Here is a 22,272-nt window from a genome sequence, read left to right on the forward strand (position 1 = left end):
GTTGGCCCCCGATCCGGGACCGGATCTGGTGGGGGGCAGACTCTCTCTCTTCGCTCAGGCTTGGGCAAGAGATGTTCTGGATCCTTGGGTGCTAGAAATAGTCTCCCAAGGTTATTTTCTGGAGTTCAAGGGGCTTCCCCCAAGGGGGAGGTTCCACAGGTCTCAGTTGTCTTCAGACCACATAAAAAGACAGGCATTCTTACATTGTGTAGAAGACCTGTTAAAAATGGGAGTGATTCATCCTGTTCCATTAGGAGAACAAGGGATGGGGTTCTACTCCAATCTGTTCATAGTTCCCAAAAAAGAGGGAACGTTCAGACCAATCTTAGATCTCAAGATCTTAAACAAGTTTCTCAAGGTTCCATCGTTCAAGATGGAAACCATTCGAACAATTCTTCCTTCCATCCAGGAAGGTCAATTCATGACCACGGTGGATTTAAAGGATGCGTATCTACATATTCCTATCCACAAGGAACATCATCGGTTCCTAAGGTTCGCATTCCTGGACAAGCATTACCAGTTCGTGGCGCTTCCTTTCGGATTAGCCACTGCTCCAAGGATTTTCACAAAGGTACTAGGGTCCCTTCTAGCTGTGCTAAGACCAAGGGGCATTGCCGTAGTACCTTACTTGGACGACATTCTGATTCAAGCGTCGTCCCTTCCTCAAGCAAAGGCTCACACGGACATTGTCCTGGCCTTTCTCAGATCTCACGGATGGAAAGTGAACGTGGAAAAGAGTTCTCTATCTCCGTCAACAAGGGTTCCCTTCTTGGGTACAATAATAGACTCCTTAGAAATGAGGATTTTTCTGACAGAAGCCAGAAAAACAAAGCTTCTAGACTCTTGTCGGATACTTCATTCCGTTCCTCTTCCTTCCATAGCGCAGTGCATGGAAGTGATAGGTTTGATGGTAGCGGCAATGGACATAGTTCCTTTTGCGCGCATTCATCTAAGACCATTACAACTGTGCATGCTCAGTCAGTGGAATGGGGACTATACAGACTTGTCTCCGAAGATACAAGTAAATCAGAGGACCAGAGACTCACTCCGTTGGTGGCTGTCCCTGGACAACCTGTCACAAGGGATGACCTTCCGCAGACCAGAGTGGGTCATTGTCACGACCGACGCCAGTCTGATGGGCTGGGGCGCGGTCTGGGGATCCCTGAAAGCTCAGGGTCTTTGGTCTCGGGAAGAATCTCTTCTACCGATAAATATTCTGGAACTGAGAGCGATATTCAATGCTCTCAAAGCTTGGCCTCAGCTAGCGAGGGCCAAGTTCATACGGTTTCAATCAGACAACATGACAACTGTTGCGTACATCAACCATCAGGGGGGAACAAGGAGTTCCCTAGCGATGGAAGAAGTGACCAAAATCATTCTATGGGCGGAGTCTCACTCCTGCCACCTGTCTGCTATCCACATCCCAGGAGTGGAAAATTGGGAAGCGGATTTTCTGAGTCGTCAGACATTGCATCCGGGGGAGTGGGAACTCCATCCGGAAATCTTTGCCCAAGTCACTCAACTGTGGGGCATTCCAGACATGGATCTGATGGCCTCTCGTCAGAACTTCAAAGTTCCTTGCTACGGGTCCAGATCCAGGGATCCCAAGGCGGCTCTAGTGGATGCACTAGTAGCACCTTGGACCTTCAAACTAGCTTATGTGTTCCCGCCGTTTCCTCTCATCCCCAGGCTGGTAGCCAGGATCAATCAGGAGAGGGCGTCGGTGCTCTTGATAGCTCCTGCGTGGCCACGCAGGACTTGGTATGCGGATCTGGTGAATATGTCATCGGCTCCACCATGGAAGCTACCTTTGAGACGAGACCTTCTTGTTCAGGGTCCGTTCGAACATCCGAATCTGGTCTCACTCCAGCTGACTGCTTGGAGATTGAACGCTTGATCTTATCGAAGCGAGGGTTCTCAGATTCTGTTATCGATACTCTTGTTCAGGCCAGAAAGCCTGTAACTAGAAAGATTTACCACAAAATTTGGAAAAAATATATCTGTTGGTGTGAATCTAAAGGATTCCCTTGGGACAAGGTTAAAATTCCTAAGATTCTATCCTTCCTTCAAGAAGGATTGGATAAAGGATTATCTGCAAGTTCCCTGAAGGGACAGATTTCTGCCTTGTCTGTGTTACTTCACAAAAAGCTGGCAGCTGTGCCAGATGTTCAAGCCTTTGTTCAGGCTCTGGTCAGAATCAAGCCTGTTTACAAACCTTTGACTCCTCCTTGGAGTCTCAACTTAGTTCTTTCAGTTCTTCAGGGGGTTCCGTTTGAACCCTTACATTCCGTTGATATTAAGTTATTATCTTGGAAAGTTTTGTTTTTGGTTGCAATTTCTTCTGCTCGAAGAGTTTCAGAATTATCTGCTCTGCAGTGTTCTCCTCCTTATCTGGTGTTCCATGCAGATAAGGTGGTTTTACGTACTAAACCTGGTTTCTCCAACATAGGTGTGTCCGGTCCACGGCGTCATCCTTACTTGTGGGATATTCTCTTCCCCAACAGGAAATGGCAAAGAGCCCAGCAAAGCTGGTCACATGATCCCTCCTAGGCTCCGCCTACCCCAGTCATTCTCTTTGCCGTTGTACAGGCAACATCTCCACGGAGATGGCTTAGAGTTTTTTAGTGTTTAACTGTAGTTTTTATTATTCAATCAAGAGTTTGTTATTTTAAAATAGTGCTGGTATGTACTATTTACTCAGAAACAGAAAAGAGATGAAGATTTCTGTTTGTATGAGGAAAATGATTTTAGCACCGTAACTAAAATCCATGGCTGTTCCACACAGGACTGTTGAGAGCAATTAACTTCAGTTGGGGGAACAGTGTGCAGTCTCTTGCTGCTTGAGGTATGACACATTCTAACAAGACGATGTAATGCTGGAAGCTGTCATTTTTCCCTATGGGATCCGGTAAGCCATGTTTATTACGATGGTAAATAAGGGCTTCACAAGGGCTTATTAAGATTGTAGACTTTTCTGGGCTAAATCGATTCAGTTTTAAAACATATTTAGCTTTGAGGAATCATTTTATCTGGGTATATTGATATTATAAATATCGGCAGGCACTGTATTAGACACCTTATTTCTCTGGGGCTTTCCCAAAGCATAAGCAGAGCCTCATTTTCGCGCCGGTGTGGCGCACTTGTTTTTGAGAGGCATGGCATGCAGTCGCATGTGAGAGGAGCTCTGATACTTAGAAAAGACTTTCTGAAGGCGTCATTTGGTATCGTATTCCCCTTTGGGTTTGGTTGGGTCTCAGCAAAGCAGATACCAGGGACTGTAAAGGGGTTAAAGTGTTAAAACGGCTCCGGTTCCGTTATTTTAAGGGTTAAAGCTTCCAAATTTGGTGTGCAATACTTTTAAGGCTTTAAGACACTGTGGTAAAAATTTGGTGAATTTTGTACAATTCCTTCATGTTTTTTCGCAATTGCAGTAATAAAGTGTGTTCAGTTTAAAATTTAAAGTGACAGTAACGGTTTTATTTTAAAACGTTTTTTGTACTTTATTATCAAGTTTATGCCTGTTTAACATGTCTGAACTACCAGATAGACTGTGTTCTGAATGTGGGGAAGCCAGAATTCCTGTTCATTTAAATAAATGTGATTTATGTGATAATGACAATGATGCCCAAGATGATTCCTCAAGTGAGGGGAGTAAGCATGGTACTGCATCATTCCCTCCTTCGTCTACACGAGTCTTGCCCACTCAGGAGGCCCCTAGTACATCTAGCGCGCCAATACTCCTTACTATGCAACAATTAACGGCTGTAATGGATAATTCTGTCAAAAACATTTTAGCCAAAATGAACCCTTGTCAGCGTAAGCGTGGCTGCTCTGTTTTAGTTACTGAAGAGCATGACGACGCTGATATTAATATCTCTGAAGGGCCCCTAACTCAATCTGAGGGGGCCAGGGAGGTTTTGTCTGAGGGAGAAATTACTGATTCAGGGAACATTTCTCAACAGGCTGAACCTGATGTAATTGCATTTAAATTTAAGTTGGAACATCTCCGCATTCTGCTTAAGGAGGTATTATCCACTCTGGATGATTGTGAAAAGTTGGTCATCCCAGAGAAACTATGTAAAATGGACAAGTTCCTAGAGGTGCCGGAGCTCCCAGAAGCTTTTCCTATACCCAAGCGGGTGGCGGACATTGTTAATAAAGAATGGGAAAGGCCCGGTATTCCTTTCGTCCCTCCCCCCATATTTAAAAAATTGTTTCCTATGGTCGACCCCAGAAAGGACTTATGGCAGACAGTCCCCAAGGTCGAGGGAGCGGTTTCTACTTTAAACAAACGCACCACTATACCCATAGAGGATAGTTGCGCTTTCAAAGATCCTATGGATAAAAAATTAGAAGGTTTGCTTAAAAAGATGTTTGTTCAGCAGGGTTACCTTCTACAACCAATTTCATGCATTGTCCCTGTCACTACAGCCGCATGCTTCTGGTTTGATGAGCTGATAAAGGCGCTCGATAGTGATTCTCCTCCTTATGAGGAGATTATGGACAGAATCAATGCTCTCAAATTGGCTAATTCTTTCACCCTAGACGCCACTTTGCAATTGGCTAGGTTAGCGGCTAAGAATTCTGGGTTTGCTATTGTGGCGCGCAGAGCGCTTTGGTTGAAATCTTGGTCGGCTGATGCGTCTTCCAAGAACAAGCTACTAAACATTCCTTTCAAGGGGAAAACGCTGTTTGGCCCTGACTTGAAAGAGATTATCTCGGATATCACTGGGGGTAAGGGCCACGCCCTTCCTCAGGATCGGCCTTTCAAGGCGAAAAATAGACCTAATTTTCGTCCCTTTCGTAAAAACGGACCAGCCCAAAGTGCTACGTCCTCTAAGCAAGAGGGTAATACTTCTCAAGCCAAGCCAGCTTGGAGACCAATGCAAGGCTGGAACAAGGGAAAGCAGGCCAAGAAACCTGCCACTGCTACCAAGACAGCATGAAATATTGGCCCCCGATCCGGGACCGGATCTGGTGGGGGGCAGACTCTCTCTCTTCGCTCAGGCTTGGGCAAGAGATGTTCTGGATCCTTGGGCGCTAGAAATAGTCTCCCAGGGTTATCTTCTGGAATTCAAGGGACTTCCCCCAAGGGGGAGGTTCCACAGGTCTCAGTTGTCTTCAGACCACATAAAAAGACAGGCGTTCTTACATTGTGTAGAAGACCTGTTAAAAATGGGAGTGATTCATCCTGTTCCACTAAGAGAACAAGGGATGGGGTTCTACTCCAATCTGTTCATAGTTCCCAAAAAAGAGGGAACGTTCAGACCAATCTTAGATCTCAAGATCTTAAACAAGTTTCTCAAGGTTCCATCTTTCAAGATGGAAACCATTCGAACTATTCTTCCTTCCATCCAGGAGGGTCAATTCATGACCACGGTGGATTTAAAGGATGCGTATCTACATATTCCTATCCACAAGGAACATCATCGGTTCCTAAGGTTCGCATTCCTGGACAAACATTACCAGTTCGTGGCGCTTCCTTTCGGATTAGCCACTGCTCCAAGGATTTTCACAAAGGTACTAGGGTCCCTTCTAGCGGTGCTAAGACCAAGGGGCATTGCAGTAGTACCTTACCTGGACGACATTCTGATTCAAGCGTCGTCCCTTCCTCAAGCAAAGGCTCACACGGACATTGTCCTGGCCTTTCTCAGATCTCACGGCTGGAAAGTGAACGTGGAAAAGAGTTCTCTATCCCCGTCAACAAGGGTTCCCTTCTTGGGAACAATTATAGACTCCTTAGAAATGAGGATCTTTCTAACAGAGGCAAGAAAAACAAAACTTCTAGACTCTTGTCGGATACTTCATTCTGTTCCTCTTCCTTCCATAGCTCAGTGCATGGAAGTGATCGGGTTGATGGTGGCGGCAATGGACATAGTTCCTTTTGCGCGCATTCATCTAAGACCATTACAACTGTGCATGCTCAGTCAGTGGAATGGGGACTATACAGACTTGTCTCCGAAGATACAAGTAAATCAGAGGACCAGAGACTCACTCCGTTGGTGGCTGTCCCTGGACAATCTGTCTCAAGGGATGACGTTCCGCAGACCAGAGTGGGTCATTGTCACGACCGACGCCAGTCTGATGGGCTGGGGCGCGGTCTGGGGATCCCTGAAAGCTCAGGGTCTTTGGTCTCGGGAAGAATCTCTTTTACCGATAAATATTCTGGAACTGAGAGCGATATTCAATGCTCTCAAGGCCTGGCCTCGGCTAGCGAGGACCAAGTTCATACGGTTTCAATCAGACAACATGACAACTGTTGCGTACATCAACCATCAGGGGGGAACAAGGAGTTCCCTAGCGATGGAAGAAGTGACCAAAATCATTCTATGGGCGGAGTCTCACTCCTGCCACCTGTCCGCTATCCACATCCCAGGAGTGGAAAATTGGGAAGCGGATTTTCTGAGTCGTCAGACATTGCATCCGGGGGAGTGGGAACTCCATCCGGAAATCTTTGCCCAAGTCACTCACCTGTGGGGCATTCCAGACATGGATCTGATGGCCTCTCGTCAGAACTTCAAAGTTCCTTGCTACGGGGCCAGATCCAGGGATCCCAAGGCGGCTCTAGTGGATGCACTAGTAGCACCTTGGACCTTCAAACTAGCTTATGTGTTCCCGCCATTTCCTCTCATCCCCAGGCTGGTAGCCAGGATCAATCAGGAGAGGGCGTCGGTGATCTTGATAGCTCCTGCGTGGCCACGCAGGACTTGGTATGCAGATCTGGTGAATATGTCATCGGCTCCACCTTGGAAGCTACCTTTGAGACGAGACCTTCTTGTTCAGGGTCCGTTCGAACATCCGAATCTGGTTTCACTCCAGCTGACTGCTTGGAGATTGAACGCTTGATTTTATCGAAGCGAGGATTCTCAGATTCTGTTATCGATACTCTTGTTCAGGCCAGAAAGCCTGTAACTAGAAAGATTTACCACAAAATTTGGAAAAAATATATCTGTTGGTGTGAATCTAAAGGATTCCCTTGGGACAAGGTTAAGATTCCTAGGATTCTATCCTTCCTTCAAGAAGGATTGGAAAAAGGATTATCTGCAAGTTCCCTGAAGGGACAGATTTCTGCCTTGTCGGTATTACTTCACAAAAAGCTGGCAGCTGTGCCAGATGTTCAAGCCTTTGTTCAGGCTCTGGTTAGAATCAAGCCTGTTTACAAACCTTTGACTCCTCCTTGGAGTCTCAATTTAGTTCTTTCAGTTCTTCAGGGGGTTCCGTTTGAACCCTTACATTCCGTTGATATTAAGTTATTATCTTGGAAAGTTTTGTTTTTAGTTGCGATTTCTTCTGCTAGAAGAGTCTCAGAATTATCTGCTCTGCAGTGTTCTCCTCCTTATCTGGTGTTCCATGCAGATAAGGTGGTTTTACGTACTAAACCTGGTTTTCTTCCAAAAGTTGTTTCTAACAAAAACATTAACCAGGAGATTATCGTACCTTCTCTGTGTCCAAAACCAGTTTCAAAGAAGGAACGTTTGTTGCACAATTTGGATGTTGTTCGCGCTCTAAAATTCTATTTAGATGCTACAAAGGATTTTAGACAAACATCTTCCTTGTTTGTTGTTTATTCAGGTAAAAGGAGAGGTCAAAAAGCAACTTCTACCTCTCTCTCTTTTTGGATTAAAAGCATCATCAGATTGGCTTACGAGACTGCCGGACGGCAGCCTCCCGAAAGAATCACAGCTCATTCCACTAGGGCTGTGGCTTCCACATGGGCCTTCAAGAACGAGGCTTCTGTTGATCAGATATGTAGGGCAGCGACTTGGTCTTCACTGCACACTTTTACCAAATTTTACAAGTTTGATACTTTTGCTTCTTCTGAGGCTATTTTTGGGAGAAAGGTTTTGCAAGCCGTGGTGCCTTCCATTTAGGTGACCTGATTTGCTCCCTCCCTTCATCCGTGTCCTAAAGCTTTGGTATTGGTTCCCACAAGTAAGGATGACGCCGTGGACCGGACACACCTATGTTGGAGAAAACAGAATTTATGTTTACCTGATAAATTTCTTTCTCCAACGGTGTGTCCGGTCCACGGCCCGCCCTGGTTTTTTTAATCAGGTCTGATAATTTATTTTCTTTAACTACAGTCACCACGGTACCATATGGTTTCTCCTATGCAAATATTCCTCCTTAACGTCGGTCGAATGACTGGGGTAGGCGGAGCCTAGGAGGGATCATGTGACCAGCTTTGCTGGGCTCTTTGCCATTTCCTGTTGGGGAAGAGAATATCCCACAAGTAAGGATGACGCCGTGGACCGGACACACCGTTGGAGAAAGAAATTTATCAGGTAAACATAAATTCTGTTTTTCTTCCAAAGGTTGTTTCTAACAAAAACATTAACCAGGAGATTATCGTACCTTCTCTGTGTCCGAAACCAGTTTCGAAGAAGGAACGTTTGTTGCACAATTTGGATGTTCGCGCTCTAAAATTCTATTTAGATGCTACAAAGGATTTTAGACAAACATCTTCCTTGTTTGTTGTTTATTCCGGTAAAAGGAGAGGTCAAAAAGCAACTTCTACCTCTCTCTCTTTTTGGATTAAAAGCATCATCAGATTGGCTTACGAGACTGCCGGACGGCAGCCTCCCGAAAGAATCACAGCTCATTCCACTAGGGCTGTGGCTTCCACATGGGCCTTCAAGAACGAGGCTTCTGTTGATCAGATATGTAGGGCAGCGACTTGGTCTTCACTGCACACTTTTACCAAATTTTACAAGTTTGATACTTTTGCTTCTTCTGAGGCTATTTTTGGGAGAAAGGTTTTGCAAGCCGTGGTGCCTTCCATTTAGGTGACCTGATTTGCTCCCTCCCTTCATCCGTGTCCTAAAGCTTTGGTATTGGTTCCCACAAGTAAGGATGACGCCGTGGACCGGACACACCTATGTTGGAGAAAACAGAATTTATGTTTACCTGATAAATTACTTTCTCCAACGGTGTGTCCGGTCCACGGCCCGCCCTGGTTTTTTAATCAGGTCTGATATTTTATTTTCTTTAACTACAGTCACCACGGTATCATATGGTTTCTCCTATGCAAATATTCCTCCTTAACGTCGGTCGAATGACTGGGGTAGGCGGAGCCTAGGAGGGATCATGTGACCAGCTTTGCTGGGCTCTTTGCCATTTCCTGTTGGGGAAGAGAATATCCCACAAGTAAGGATGACGCCGTGGACCGGACACACCGTTGGAGAAAGTAATTTATCAGGTAAACATAAATTCTGTTTTTCCCCTTTATTGGTGCTCCTTGGGGGGTTTCTCATTCTATTTGGTTTTCTATGCTCTCTTGGTAGAGCTTATTTCTTCTTCCTCTTGAGGGTTGATATACGGTTCTCTCTTCCCTTATCAGGGAGATGGAGATTTTCCTCTCATCATGTTAAGGAAATCCGTTTTTTTCAGGACCATATTATTTCCAGTAACCTCGTTCTGATTATAGATTTCTGGGATCCAGGGGGGTTTTGGGGTTTATACAGTATTCTGTTTTTCTGGGTTCTGGTTGCTCTTCTTTTTGGCGGTTCTGGTTTCTCCTTCGCCTGCTAGAAACTTTTAAGGAATCTTTCATGTTCTTTCCAGTTGGTTTTCTCTTTGTACTCTGAGGACCTGGTCTTCTGAGTTTTTCCAGTTGGGTTCTTTCTGAAGTAGATCCTTTTTCCTGACTCAGAGTTCAGCAGGAGGTCGAGGGACTCTCCTTTGGTGTGTCCTTTGGACAGATTTGTATCGTTGGTGGGATCCGATCTAGGTTCTCTGGGCATTAGTGCCTATCCTAGTCTTGCGCTTAGGGGATCGTAGTCAGGGATTCTTGAGTAAATCTCTGGATCCTTTCAGGACCATATTTCCAGTAACCTCGTTCTGATTATAGATTTCTGGGATCCAGGGGGGTTTTGGGGTTTATACAGTATTCTGTTTTTCTGGGTTCTGATTGCTCCTCTTTTTGGCGGTTCTGGTTTCTCCTTCGCCTGCTAGAAACTTTTAAGGAATCTTTCATGTTCTTTCCAGTTGGTTTTGGAATGGATTTCCTAGGGTAGACTCAAGAGTGGTTCTTGACTCTGATTGTCAGACAGGAAGTCTCCTAAGCCTTTTGATTTTAAATACTCTATAGGCTTGCCCTGCTGTTTTCCTTCAGTCCTTCGTTGGTACTGTGAGTGGCTGATGTTTATCAGTCTGGTTTCGACTTGGCATGTTACTATCTATCTCCAGAATCTCATAGATTTCTGGTTAGTCCGCTTCGGTTGCCAGTATACAGTATATCGTTCCCTATTCTGGGAAACTTACTTTTGGTCAACTGGGGCAGTTGTCTTATCATTTCTATGGAAGTGGGACAGTGTCTTCTGGGATTCTTTCTGTTTTCTCTTAAGAATCTTCGGTCACTCTTTGTACTCTGAGGACCTGGTCTTCTGAGTTTTTCCAGTTGGGTTCTTTCTGAAGTAGATCCTTTTTCCTGACTCAGAGTTCAGCAGGAGGTCGAGGGACTCTCCTTTGGTGTGTCCTTTGGACAGATTTGTATCGTTGGTGGGATCCGATCTAGGTTCTCTGGTCATTAGTGCCTATCCTAGTCTTGCGCTTAGGGGATCGTAGTCAGGGATTCTTGAGTAGATCTCTGGATCCTTTCGGTGCTGGGGAGGTTTATTCTTCCTTGTTTCCTTCGACTATGTCTCCTTTTCCGGTTTGACTCAGTCTGTCGGGGGCAGGCATCAGGGTACCTGATTGCTACTTTTTTGTGCTGCGACTCGTTTTTGTGGTTGGCTTCTCCATTATGGGTGCTCCTTATTATGGAGTTGGACGGGGTCTTCGCCCTTGGTCGCTTGATGTATCCTGACAGGGTTTTTTTCAGAAGTGTATCAGTTCTTTTCCTCAGCGGTAGGTGGTCCCTTGTTTTACTTTTTGGATTGACGGACGTCCCTCCCTGTATTGGGAGTTTGGTGTTGGTTCTCTCTGATTTTTATATCTCTTCTTGAAGTTCTCTCTGGCCTTTCCAGGGTGTCCTGGAGACAGGAGTTCTTAGGATGGCTAGTTCTTAGCCTGAGGGTTAGCCTAGCGCTCTAACAGACGTGCGGTTACGAGTGGTCTCATCCGTCGCTTCTGCCCTGGATATGTTGGCACCTACGCAGATCCAGATATCTGTTTCTGTTCTATTCCTGAGGCCGTAAACTCTTGGTGTTGTTTTCCTTTGCTAAAAAGCGGCCTGCGGTCAGGCAGTAGTGTCAAAATTTTGTCCTTCAGGATATTAGACTTCTTGTCTCGGATTGCATCAGTATCAATGCAGGAGATGGTACTTGAAATTGTCTATTCATTGACCTGTTTTGTTTCTGGGATATCTCTCCAGGTCCTAGTGTCTCTTGCAGTCGAGTAATCCGCCTTCTTTGGGTCTTCTTTCTGTCTTCTTTCTAAGGAGTCTTTTTATTCTGGTTCTGCAAGTGGCTTCACTACCTTTTTTCTGTGATCTTACCTCGAGGTTCTTTCAGACCTCTTAAGCACAGTAACTTTGTTTTCTGTGTTCTTCCTCTGGAAGTGTACGATGTTGGGAGTCCTGGTTGTCCTCCTTGTGTTCGTGGAGGAGTGTTCTTCTCCTGATCTCATAGTCAGCGGAACTCTCGTCTCCTCAGAGGTTTGTGTGCTCCTTTTGGGACTAGTGTTTTTGTGTGGTCTCCGATGTGGGCTCTTACGGTACTAATTGTGGGGCAGTTACTTGCTTCTGCTAACTTTTGGGTCCTTTGCTTCTGTTGAAACAGTTTTCGGGTGGTGGGATTTTTTTTTCAGGCTGTGGTGCCCTCAGATTGGCCCGCCTTATTGTTACCCCCCATTAGCATTCAGTGTCCTCTATAGCTTGGGTATTGTTTTCCCAAAAGTAATGAATGCAGCTGTGGACTCTCCCTGTATTTAAAAGGAAAACAAAAATGATGACTTACCAGATAATTTCCTTTTCTTCGATACAGGGAGAGTGCACAGCTCCCGTCCGTGCTCTCTCCAGTTGGCGGCACTAAATTTAAATTGCTTTCTTTTGGCACATTTTTCACCCTGATATTTCTCCTACTGTTCCCTGTTTCCTCGGCAGAATGACTAGGGGATGAGGGAAGTGGGGGAGATATTTAAGCTTTTGACTGGGGTGTCTTTGCCTCCTCCTGGTGGCCAGGTTCTGTATTCCCAGAAGTAATGAATGCAGTTGTGGACTATCCCTGTATCGAAGGAAAGGAAATTATCTGATAAGTCATAATTTTTGTTCTTTTGCTATCTTTATTTGAAAAAGCAAAACATGTAAGCATAGGAGCCGGCCCATTTTTGGTTCAGCACATGGGTAGCACTTTCTGATAGGTTGCTACATTTAGCCACCAATCAGCAGGCCCTACCCGGGTGCTGAACCAAATATGGGCCGGCTCCTATGCTTACATTCCTGCTTTTTCAAATTAGGATAGCAAGAGAACGAATAAAAATTTATTATAGGAGTAAATTAGAAAGTTACTTAAAATTGCATGTTTATCTGAATCGTGAAAGAGAAAATTTGGTTTTTGTGTCCCTTTTACAGATGCAAATATTCAAAAATCACAAACCTTTTCCGGTCTCAAACACTTTGGATAAAGGGTTTTCTACCAGTATGAGGAACACAGGAAACAGCTGTCTACTATAGCTATTGTGCAATTGACAATATAAATAATTTTTTTTTTTTTTATATGTATACATGATACTTCCCATTTAGATTATTTTTTTACCCACCCAATTTTTTTTTTTTAACAAAGAAAGGTGTAATATTAAGTGAATGAGACCGTCACTGAATTGTGAAGCTGTCAACTAAATATTTATTTTTTTTGTAAACATTTTGTTTGTTAGGTTGTGATTCAAGGCAGTGATGACATTGCTAGCAGAGCAATAGATCTTCTCAAAGAAATCTACACCAATCTTGGCCCAAGACTACAAGTCAACCAGGTAAAGTCAGTTTAACTCGTTCAGTGTCTTATTTTGCTTCTTAAATGTACAGTAAAGTCAAAATGAGCCTTTAATGATTCAGAGGCATGCAGCTATAAAAAAAACTTTGCATAGTATTTCTTGGTATCCTAAATGGAAAAGCATACCTAGGTAGGATCAGGGGCAGCTGGTGGCTGCATATGTCTTTTGTCATTGGCTCACCCATCATGATTAGCTAGCACCTAGTATACCAAATAATGGTGTAAATTTGATAACCGAAGTAACTTGAAATTTGTTTTAACATTGCAAGATGTATCTGAATCATGAAATTTGGCTTTATTGTATCTTTAAATCTGTTTGGCGGTGCTATACAAATAAAACATAATAATAATAAATAATAATAATAATATGTTCTAATGAAGTTTTATCATGAACACGAATCAGCCCCTTACATTTTAATGACTTTATTTAAAATTAAGTAGGAAACGTTTAAACAGTAGAACAAAAATAAACTGCATTGCTCCAAATATGGTTTATTTCAGTACCGATTCAAATTGTGGACACATCTACACACACACACACACAGAAAAACATTTTAATACTTAACTCCTTCACTACCGGTCATTTCAGAGAAAAACTTGCAGAAAATACAGCAGAATTAACTTTTCTCTTGTAAGGTGTATCCAGTCCACGGATTCATCCTTTACTTGTGGGATATTCTCCTTCCTAACAGGAAGTGGCAAAGAGAGCACACAGCAGAGCTGTCCATATAGCTCCCCCTCTAGCTCCACCCCCCAGTCATTCTCTTTGCCGGCTCTAAGCAATATGGTCTCTCTCGGAAGGGTAAAGTGAATGTGGTGTTAGATTTGTAGTGTTTGTTCTACAAGCAAAAGTTTATTTTTAAATGGTACCGGTTTGTACTATTTACTCTCCAGCAGAAAAGGGATGAAGATTTCTGCAGAGAGGAAAATGATTTTAGCATGTTGTAACTAAAATCCACTGCTGTTCCCACACAGTACTGAGGAGTACAAGAAAACTTCAGTTGGGGGGAACGGTTTGCAGATTAGGCTGCAATAAGGTATGTTCAGTCATTTATTTCTAGACAAGACTGTGATAATGCTAGAAAAGGACTGATAAGATCCCCATGAGGGAAGGGTAAGCTTTATTCAGAGACTAAGTATGGAATTACAAGCTTACATAACAGGGCTAATTTATGCTGGTTGACACTATTTCATGGGTTGACACTTTTTTATGGCAAACGGTTTTTACTTATAAATATCGTTTTTGAGACACTTAGAAGGTCCCTTTGGGTTTCTTTCAGGGGTTGTTACCCACATGGCTAATGTTATAACTCCTAGGAGTGTTTCTTTTGGCCTCACAGCACCGGAGTAGGGTGGGAGGGGCCTAATTTCGCGCCTCAGATGCACAGTTAGATTGACTAGATCTTCAGGCTGTGTTCACATGGTGGCTCCTGCTACAATTTGAGGACCCATAAGAAGTTTTTTCCCCATAAATCCGACTCCTAAGGGAAGGTAGGGCCACAGCAGAGCTGTGGCAAGGTGCTAAATTTGTTTTAACCGGTCTGTTAGCATACTATTGATCCGGTTTGGGCATTAAGGGGTTAATAGATTTTTTTGCTAGTTGTGCAATCTTACCAATGCTTTAGGTACATACTGTGAAAATTTCAGAAAGTTTGGTGCATTTTTCACTGTTTTGGAAAATTGTGTGCCTTTTTTATTTCTTAAAGGCACAGTAACGTTTTTTTGAAAAGTGTGTTTTTGCTTGATGTGATTTCTAAGCCTGTTTGTCTTACTACTAGTCTGTTAAACATGTCTGTCACCAAGGAAAATCCTTGTTCAATGTGTTTAGAAGCCATGGTGGAACCCCCTCTCAAAATGTGTCCCACGTGTACTGATATGTCTATACATTTTAAAGACCATATTGTTGCACTTAAAAATGTGGCCCACAATGATTCTCAGACAGAAGGTAATGAGGTTAGCCCGTTGACCTCTCCCCAAGTGTCACAACCAGTTACGCCCGCTCAAGCGACGCCTAGCACCTCTAGTGTGTCTAACTCTTTTACCTTGCAAAACGCAGTTATGAATAATACCCTCTCAGTATTTTTATCTAAGCTGCCCGTGTTACCTGCAAAGCATGATAGCTCTGTTTTAAGAACAGATTATGAGCATTCTGGCGCTTTAGTAGCCGTATCCGATATACACTCACAACGCTCTGAAATGGGGGCGAGGGATGTGCTGTCTGAGGGAGAAGTTTCCGATTCGGGAAAGGTTGCTCCTCAGACAGACTCAGATACGTTGGCTTTTAAATTTAAACTAGAACACCTCTGCTTATTACTCGGGAGGTATTAGTTACTCTGGATGACTGTGACCCTTTGGTGGTTCCAGAGAAATTGTGTAAAATGGACAAGTACCTAGAAGTTCCTGTTTACACTGATGTGTTCCCGGTCCCTAAGAGGATTGCGGATATAGTAACTAGGGAGTGGGATAGACCAGGTATTCCGTTTGTTCCCCCTCCTGTTTTTAAGAAAATGTTCCCCATATCTGACACCACACGGGACTCGTGGCAGACGGTCCCTAAGGTGGAGGTGGCTGTTTCTTTACTTGCTAAACGCACAACCATACCAATTGAGGACAGTTGTGCTTTTAAAGACCCTATGGATAAAAAGTTAGAGGGTTTACTTAAGAAAATTTTTGTTCATCAAGGTTTTCTTCTCCAACCTATAGCGTGCATTGTTCCTGTAACTACTGCAGCTGCTTTCTGGTTCGAGGCGCTGGAAGATGCGCTCCAGACGGAGACCTCATATGAGGATATTATGGACAGAATTAAGGCTCTTAAGCTGGCTAATTCTTTTATCACAGATGCCGCTTTCCAACTAGCTAAGTTAGCAGCAAAGAATTCAGGTTTCGCCATTCAAGTCCTTTAAGACAAAGAACAAACAAAATAATTTTCGTTCCTTTCGAAATTTCAGGAACGGTCTCGCTTCATCCTCCCCCTGCTGCAAAGCAGGAGAGGGCATCAGTGATTCTAATAGCGCCTGCGTGGCCACGCAGGACCTGGTATGCAAACCTAGTGGACATGTCATCCGTTCCACCATGGACTCTGCCAATGAGGCAGGACCTTCTACTTCAAGGTCCTTTCAAACATCCAAATCTAATTTCTCTGCGTCTGACTGCTTGGAGATTGAACGCCTAATTCTATCTAAGCGTGGTTTCTCTGAGTCGGTTATCGATACCCTGATTCAGGCCAGAAAGCCTGTCACCAGGAAAATCTACCATAAGATTTGGCGAAAATATCTTTGTTGGTGTGAATCCAAGGGTTACTCATGGAGTAAGATTAGGATTCCCAGGATATTGTCTTTTCTCCAAGAAGGATTGGAGAAAGGATTATCAGCTAGTTCCTTAAAAGGACAGATATCTGCTTTGTCTATTCATTTACACAAACGTCTGGCAGAGGTACCAGACCTTCAAGCGTTTAGTCAGAATCAAGCCCATTTATAGACCTGTTGCTCCGCCATGGAGTCTGAATTTAGTTCTTTCATTTCTGCAAGGGGTTCCGTTTGAACCTTTACATTCCATAGATATTAAACTTTTATCTTGGAAAGTTTTGTTTTTGGTAGCTATCTCTTCTGCTCGAAGAGTTTCAGAGTTATCTGCTTTGCCGTGTGACTCACCTTACTTGGTGTTCCACACAGATAAGGTAGTTTTGCGTACCAAACCCGGTTTTCTTCCTAAGGTTGTGTCTAATAAGAATATTAATCAGGAAATTGTTGTTCCTTCTCTGTGTCCTAATACTTCTTCGATGAAGGAACGTCTGTTACACAATCTTGATGTGGTTCGTGCTTTAAAGTTCTATTTACAAGCAACTAAGGATTTCAGACAAACAACTTCTTTGTTTGTTATCTATTCTGGTAAGAGGAGAGGTCAGAAGGCGACTGCTACCTCTCTTTCCTTTTGGCTGAAAAGCATCATCTGTCTGACCTATAAGACTGCTGGCCAGAAGCCTCCTGAAACAATTACTGCTCATTCTACCAGAGCAGTGGCTTCCACATGGGCTTTTAAAAATGAGGCTTCTGTTGAACAGATTTGTAAGGCAGCGACTTGGTCTTCGCTGCATACCTTTTCCAAATTTTACAAATTCAATACTTTTGCTTCTTCGGAGGCTATTTTTGGGAGAAAGGTTTTACAAGCAGTGGTGCCTTCTGTTTAAGGTACCTGTCTTGTTCCCTCCCTTCATCCGTGTCCTAAAGCTTTGGTATTGGTATCCCACAAGTAAAGGATGAATCCGTGGACTGGATACACCTTACAAGAGAAAACAGAATTTATGCTTAGCTCATAAATTACTTTCTCTTGTGGTGTATCCAGTCCAAGGCCCGCCCTGGCTATTAAGTCAGGTAGATCTTTTTGTTTAAACTACAGTCACCATTGCACCCTATGGTTTCTCCTTTTTCTTCCTAACCTCCGGTCAAATGACTGGGGGGTGGAGCTAGAGGGGGAGCTATATGGACAGCTCTGCTGTGTGCTCTCTTTGCCACTTCCTGTTAGGAAGGAGAATATCCCACAAGTAAAGGATGAATCCGTGGACTGGATACACCACAAGAGAAATAAATTTATCTGGTAAGCATAAATTGTGTTTTTTTCACAAACTTTGGCTTTCTCACTGAAGTTATTTATACACAACTACTACAGTGACAAGACAAATGTTTGTAAAAGGTTCTCTGTAGTCCCTTTTGTTCAGAAATATCATACATGCATGGCTTTGCAATTAGTTTTTGGCAGTTAAAAGGCTTCTAATTGCAACTGCAAAATAGGTTGGCTGGTAAGGGTAATAGTATATTTAATATAGGGATTACTCTCCCACCTGAGACTTCCTACCTCCCTGATCCCTTGCAAACCGCTCATTTACTCCCCACACTCCTGACCACCATCTTAGGTACTAGCAGAAAGTCTCCAAGTATAAAGTCTTAGTTGTTTTTTTTTTTTTTTTGTTTTTTTTGGTGTTTTTTTTTTTTAACCCTTTGAGTGCTAATGACGGCTCTGAGCCGTCACAGACTTTCCCACTCTGGTGCTAATGACGGCTCAGAGCCGTCACTAGCACTCTCCCACCTTGAGGGAGATCTGGGGGCTCCCACCCGCTCCTACCCCGGCGATCGTGCTTGTAGAGTGACAGGCATCGCCGGGGCTTCCCGTTTTGCGTGATGACGTCACCGCGCAACTTTATTTATACTTAACAATATTAAGTATAGGAGCAGGGGGTAATTGCATAACATGTCCAACAGTGTAAGTCTTGGGGGTCTGAAAAAATAGAAAAATAGTTAAAAAAAAAAAAAAAAAAAAAAATATTAAAAATCTTAGCACTCAAAGGGTTAAATAAATTAACTTTTCCTATTCATTTTCTGCAGTGTAGGATTCCCCCATTAGCCTCCAACCTCCCTGATCCCTCCTAAACAGATCTCTATCCCTCCTCCCTCCCAATGGTGTCCTCCATCTTAGGTATTGGCAGCTATCTGCCAGTACCCATATTACACTTTTTTATTTTTTCTGTAGTATAGCGGTCCCCCTCACCTCCCCCCTCCCTGCGATCGCAGCTGTAGCTGTGTTACTGTCTGGTAAAAAAGTCCGCTTGTTTAAACTATAAAACTAGATTTGTATGAAAATACTGCATAATTTAACTAAAATTATACAGTCATGTAAAATATTTTCAAATGTATATTTTTTTTTTGTTGAATTAAAGTTGCTAAACACATGGATTTGTCCTCTCCTGTAGGTGGAGATTCATGAAGACTTTATTCAGTCTTGTTTTGATCGCTTGAAGGCCTCATATGACACATTGTGTGTACTTGATGGTGATAAAGACAGTATTAATTGTGCAAGGCAAGAAGCAATACGAATGGTCAGAGTGCTGACCGTATTGAAAGAATATATAAATGAATGTGACAGTGATTACCATGAAGAGCGAACAATTCTTCCTATGTCAAGGTTTGCATTCCTTAACTTTTTATTACTTTTGTTAGGTTTAGCCTGTGGTAATAAAAATATATATATTTACATACAAAAAATATGCTACAAAACTTGCTTTCTTTCCTAAGATATGGTGAGTCTACGGCGTCCTCAATTGCTGTTGGGAATATCACTCCTGGCCAGCCGGTGGAGGCAAAGAGCACCACAGCCAAGCTGTTAAGTATCACTCCCCCTCCCACAAACCCCAGTCATTCTCTTTGCCTTCGGTGCAAGGAGGAGGTGAAGTTTTGGTGTCTGCAGAAAATTGGATTTCTTCACTACAAGCAAGATTTTATTATTTTGAAAGCCAGAGTAGGTTTGCTTTGCTCTTTCCTGTGTTCTATGTATAGCTGTAGTCCATGTTAATCTCTTCAATAGAGTAGTGATAGCTTTAAAGCAGTTAGGAACTTGTGAGGTGGGCCTTGCTGCATTTTCCTAACATTGTTGCTGCCCTCAAATAGAAAGCCAGAGTAGGTTTACTCTGTTCTATCTTTTTTCTACAGGTCTCTGATGAGTGGCATCCTCTCATACCAGGTAGGCTGTCGTCCTGCCAGACGGCTAGATGCAGGTAAGTGCCTTTGTCTTCTGGGGCTGGGAGACTGGCACTGAGGGGGATAACCTTTAAGAACCTGCAAAAAGTTAGGACTAGAACCCTGTGGAAAGGGCTAATTTTTGGCAGTGGGGGAGGCATTTTGACGTGTTTAGGAGACAGGGAGTTATACTCTTTTATAGTAGGAGTTAACTTTTTTTTGGCTCATGATAGGCACTCTTTGCCTATGTAATTCTTATGGGGCACTTCTAATTAGCCTTTTTCCTGTAACTGAGTGTTACAGTACGCAACTTCATTTTGGCTTATCATCTTCCTGCTGGAAGCTCGCCTTGTAAGTTAGTGGCGCATTTGCTCAAGCCGTTCACGTGATCTCTGAGCTGCTCCGGTGAGAAATTTAACGTAGCATTTATTCTGCTCCGATATTTCAGGGACTTCACACGGTCTCTTCGAGAGGGCAGGTAAGTGTAGAGGTGCACGTTAGTGTGATTATTATATTTTCAAGGATAGTTTTCTTAGGGACCATAATAGATTCCCTATCAATGAAAATATTTGACGGAGGTCATAAAAGCCAATATTATTTTCTCTTGCCTCTCTCTACAGTCTACTGTTCAGCCATCAGTGGCTCAATGTATGGAGGTAATTGGTCTGATGGTTGCTTCCATGGACATCATTCCCTTTGCTCAATTCCATTTGAGAGCTCTGCACTTATGCATGCTCAGGCAATGGAACAGGGACTATGCAGATCTGTCTCAGAGGATAGATCTAGATCAGTCGACAAGAGACTCTCCCGTTTGTGGCTTTCTCAGGAACATCTCTCACAGGGAACATGCTTTTGGAGACCTTCCTGGGTGATTGTGACCACGGACGCCAGCCTGTTGGGCTGGGGAGCAGTCTGGGACTCATTAAAGGCGCAGGGACTCGGGAGGAGTCAGCTCTCCCCATCAACATTTTGGAGTTGAGAGCTTTTTTCAATGTTTTGATGGCTTGGCCGCAGTTATTAGCCCGGTTTATCAGATTTCAGTCGGACAACATAACCTCAGTGACTTACAGCAACCACCAGGGAGGAACTCGGAGTTCCTTAGTAATGAAAGAGGTGGCTTGGATTATTCAGTGGATGGAAGCTCACAATTGCTGTCTATCTGCCATCCACATTCCAAAAGTGGACAACTGGGAAGCAGATTTTCTGAGCAGACAGACTTTTCATGGGGAGTGGGAGCTCCATCCGGAAGTATTCTCCAGCTTGAGTCTCAAATGGGGGGTGCCAGAGCTGGATTTGATGGCGTCTCAGCAGAATGCCAAGGTACAGGTAGATGTCAAGGGATTCTTAGGCCGCTCTGATAGATGCTCTGGCGGTCCCTTGGGATTTCAGGCTGGCATAGCGGTTTTCAAAAATCAAGCTTCAGTGGAACACATTTGCAAGGCGACAACTTGGTCTACTCTGCATACTTTTTCCAAATTTTACAAATTCGATACTTTTGCCTCGGCTGAGGCTTCTTTTGGGAGAAAGATTCTTCAATTTATTTCCAGTTATGGTGAGTCCATGACCCCGCCCTTTTTTTTTTTTTTTTTTTTTTTTTTTACTAACCTCAGGCACCTCTACCCCTTGTGTTACTTCCTGTTTCTCCGTTTACCTTTGGTCGAATGATTGGGGTTTGTGGGAGGGGGAGTGAAACTTAAAGGGACACACAACCCAAAAATGTTCTTTCATCATTTTAGATAGAACATACAATTTTAAACAACTTTCCAATGTATTTCTATTATCAAATTTTCTTTGTTATCTTGTTATCCCTTGTTGAAAAGCAGTAATATAAGTTAAGGAGTGTGCATGTGACTGCAGTACTATATGGCAGCAATTTTGCAACAATGTTTTACATTAGCAAGAGCACTAGATGGCAGCCCTATTTCCTGTTATGTAGTGCTTCAAGCATGTGCACGCTACCTTCCTAGGTATCTCTACAACAAAGAATAACATGAGAACAAAGAAAATTTGATAATAGAAGTAAATTGTAAACTTTTTTAAAATTGTATTCTCTATCTGAATAATGAAAGAAAAAAAATTGTGTTTAATGTCCCTTTAACAGCTTGGCTGTGGTGCTCTTTACCTCCTCCTGCTGGCCAAGAGTGATATTCCCAACAGTAATTGAGGATGTCGTGGACTCACCATATCCGGAAATAAATACATTTATCAGGTAAGCATAATTTTTTTTTTTTTTTATAGTAGAAACTGCTATTTTTGCTGAACATTTTATTTTTAATTCAACATTTTTGCTTACATACTTAGAGCTTTTCGGGGAAAACACATCACATTGGTTGTCAGATTTCCAAATCAGGGCCGGCAAGTTGAGGATTTGGATATATGGTCTCATACAAATGACACAATAGGCTCTGTTCGACGTTGTATTCTTAATCGGATCAAAGCCAATAGTGCACATACAAAAGTTGAACTCTTTATTGGTGGAGAATTAGTGGATCCCTCAGAAGACAGAAAATTGATTGGCCAATTAAACCTAAAAGATAAAACTGTAAGTAATTTTAAATGTCTACAGTTGCACCATTTATTTAAATTTATTTTAATGTAGAATGTGGTCTGCCCATGTTTAAACGGCTGTTTTTCGTTGTTGTTGTTGTTGTTTTTTAACTTAATAATAATCCTAAATTATGTTCATACCCTGACGATTTTTTGTATTAAGAAATATGTGTTTACTGGATTGTAGTGAATTGCTGAACTGCTTTTTAACCCCCTAAGACCACATTCTCTCAGTGCTTCTGCTGTCCATGCCCTTCAGCATTTGTTTCAACCTGACAAGATGTGCAGTA

At 43.1% G+C, this 22,272-nt stretch overlaps 1 protein-coding gene across 1 annotated transcript in view; it reads left to right on the forward strand.

The window, feature by feature from the left end:
• USP9X (ubiquitin specific peptidase 9 X-linked) overlaps positions 1-22,272 on the forward strand; it is a gene marked incomplete in the record, with an annotated part of 1,177,890 nt that overhangs the window by 740,055 nt on the left and 415,563 nt on the right. The window contains 3 exon segments of the mRNA XM_053706481.1: positions 12,814-12,909; positions 18,673-18,884; positions 21,737-21,977. Of these exon segments, the coding sequence (XP_053562456.1) occupies positions 12,814-12,909; positions 18,673-18,884; positions 21,737-21,977 (549 nt within the window).

The sequence above is a fragment of the Bombina bombina genome, chromosome 3 (genome assembly GCF_027579735.1).
Source record: "Bombina bombina isolate aBomBom1 chromosome 3, aBomBom1.pri, whole genome shotgun sequence".
NCBI classification, from domain to species: domain Eukaryota; kingdom Metazoa; phylum Chordata; class Amphibia; order Anura; family Bombinatoridae; genus Bombina; species Bombina bombina.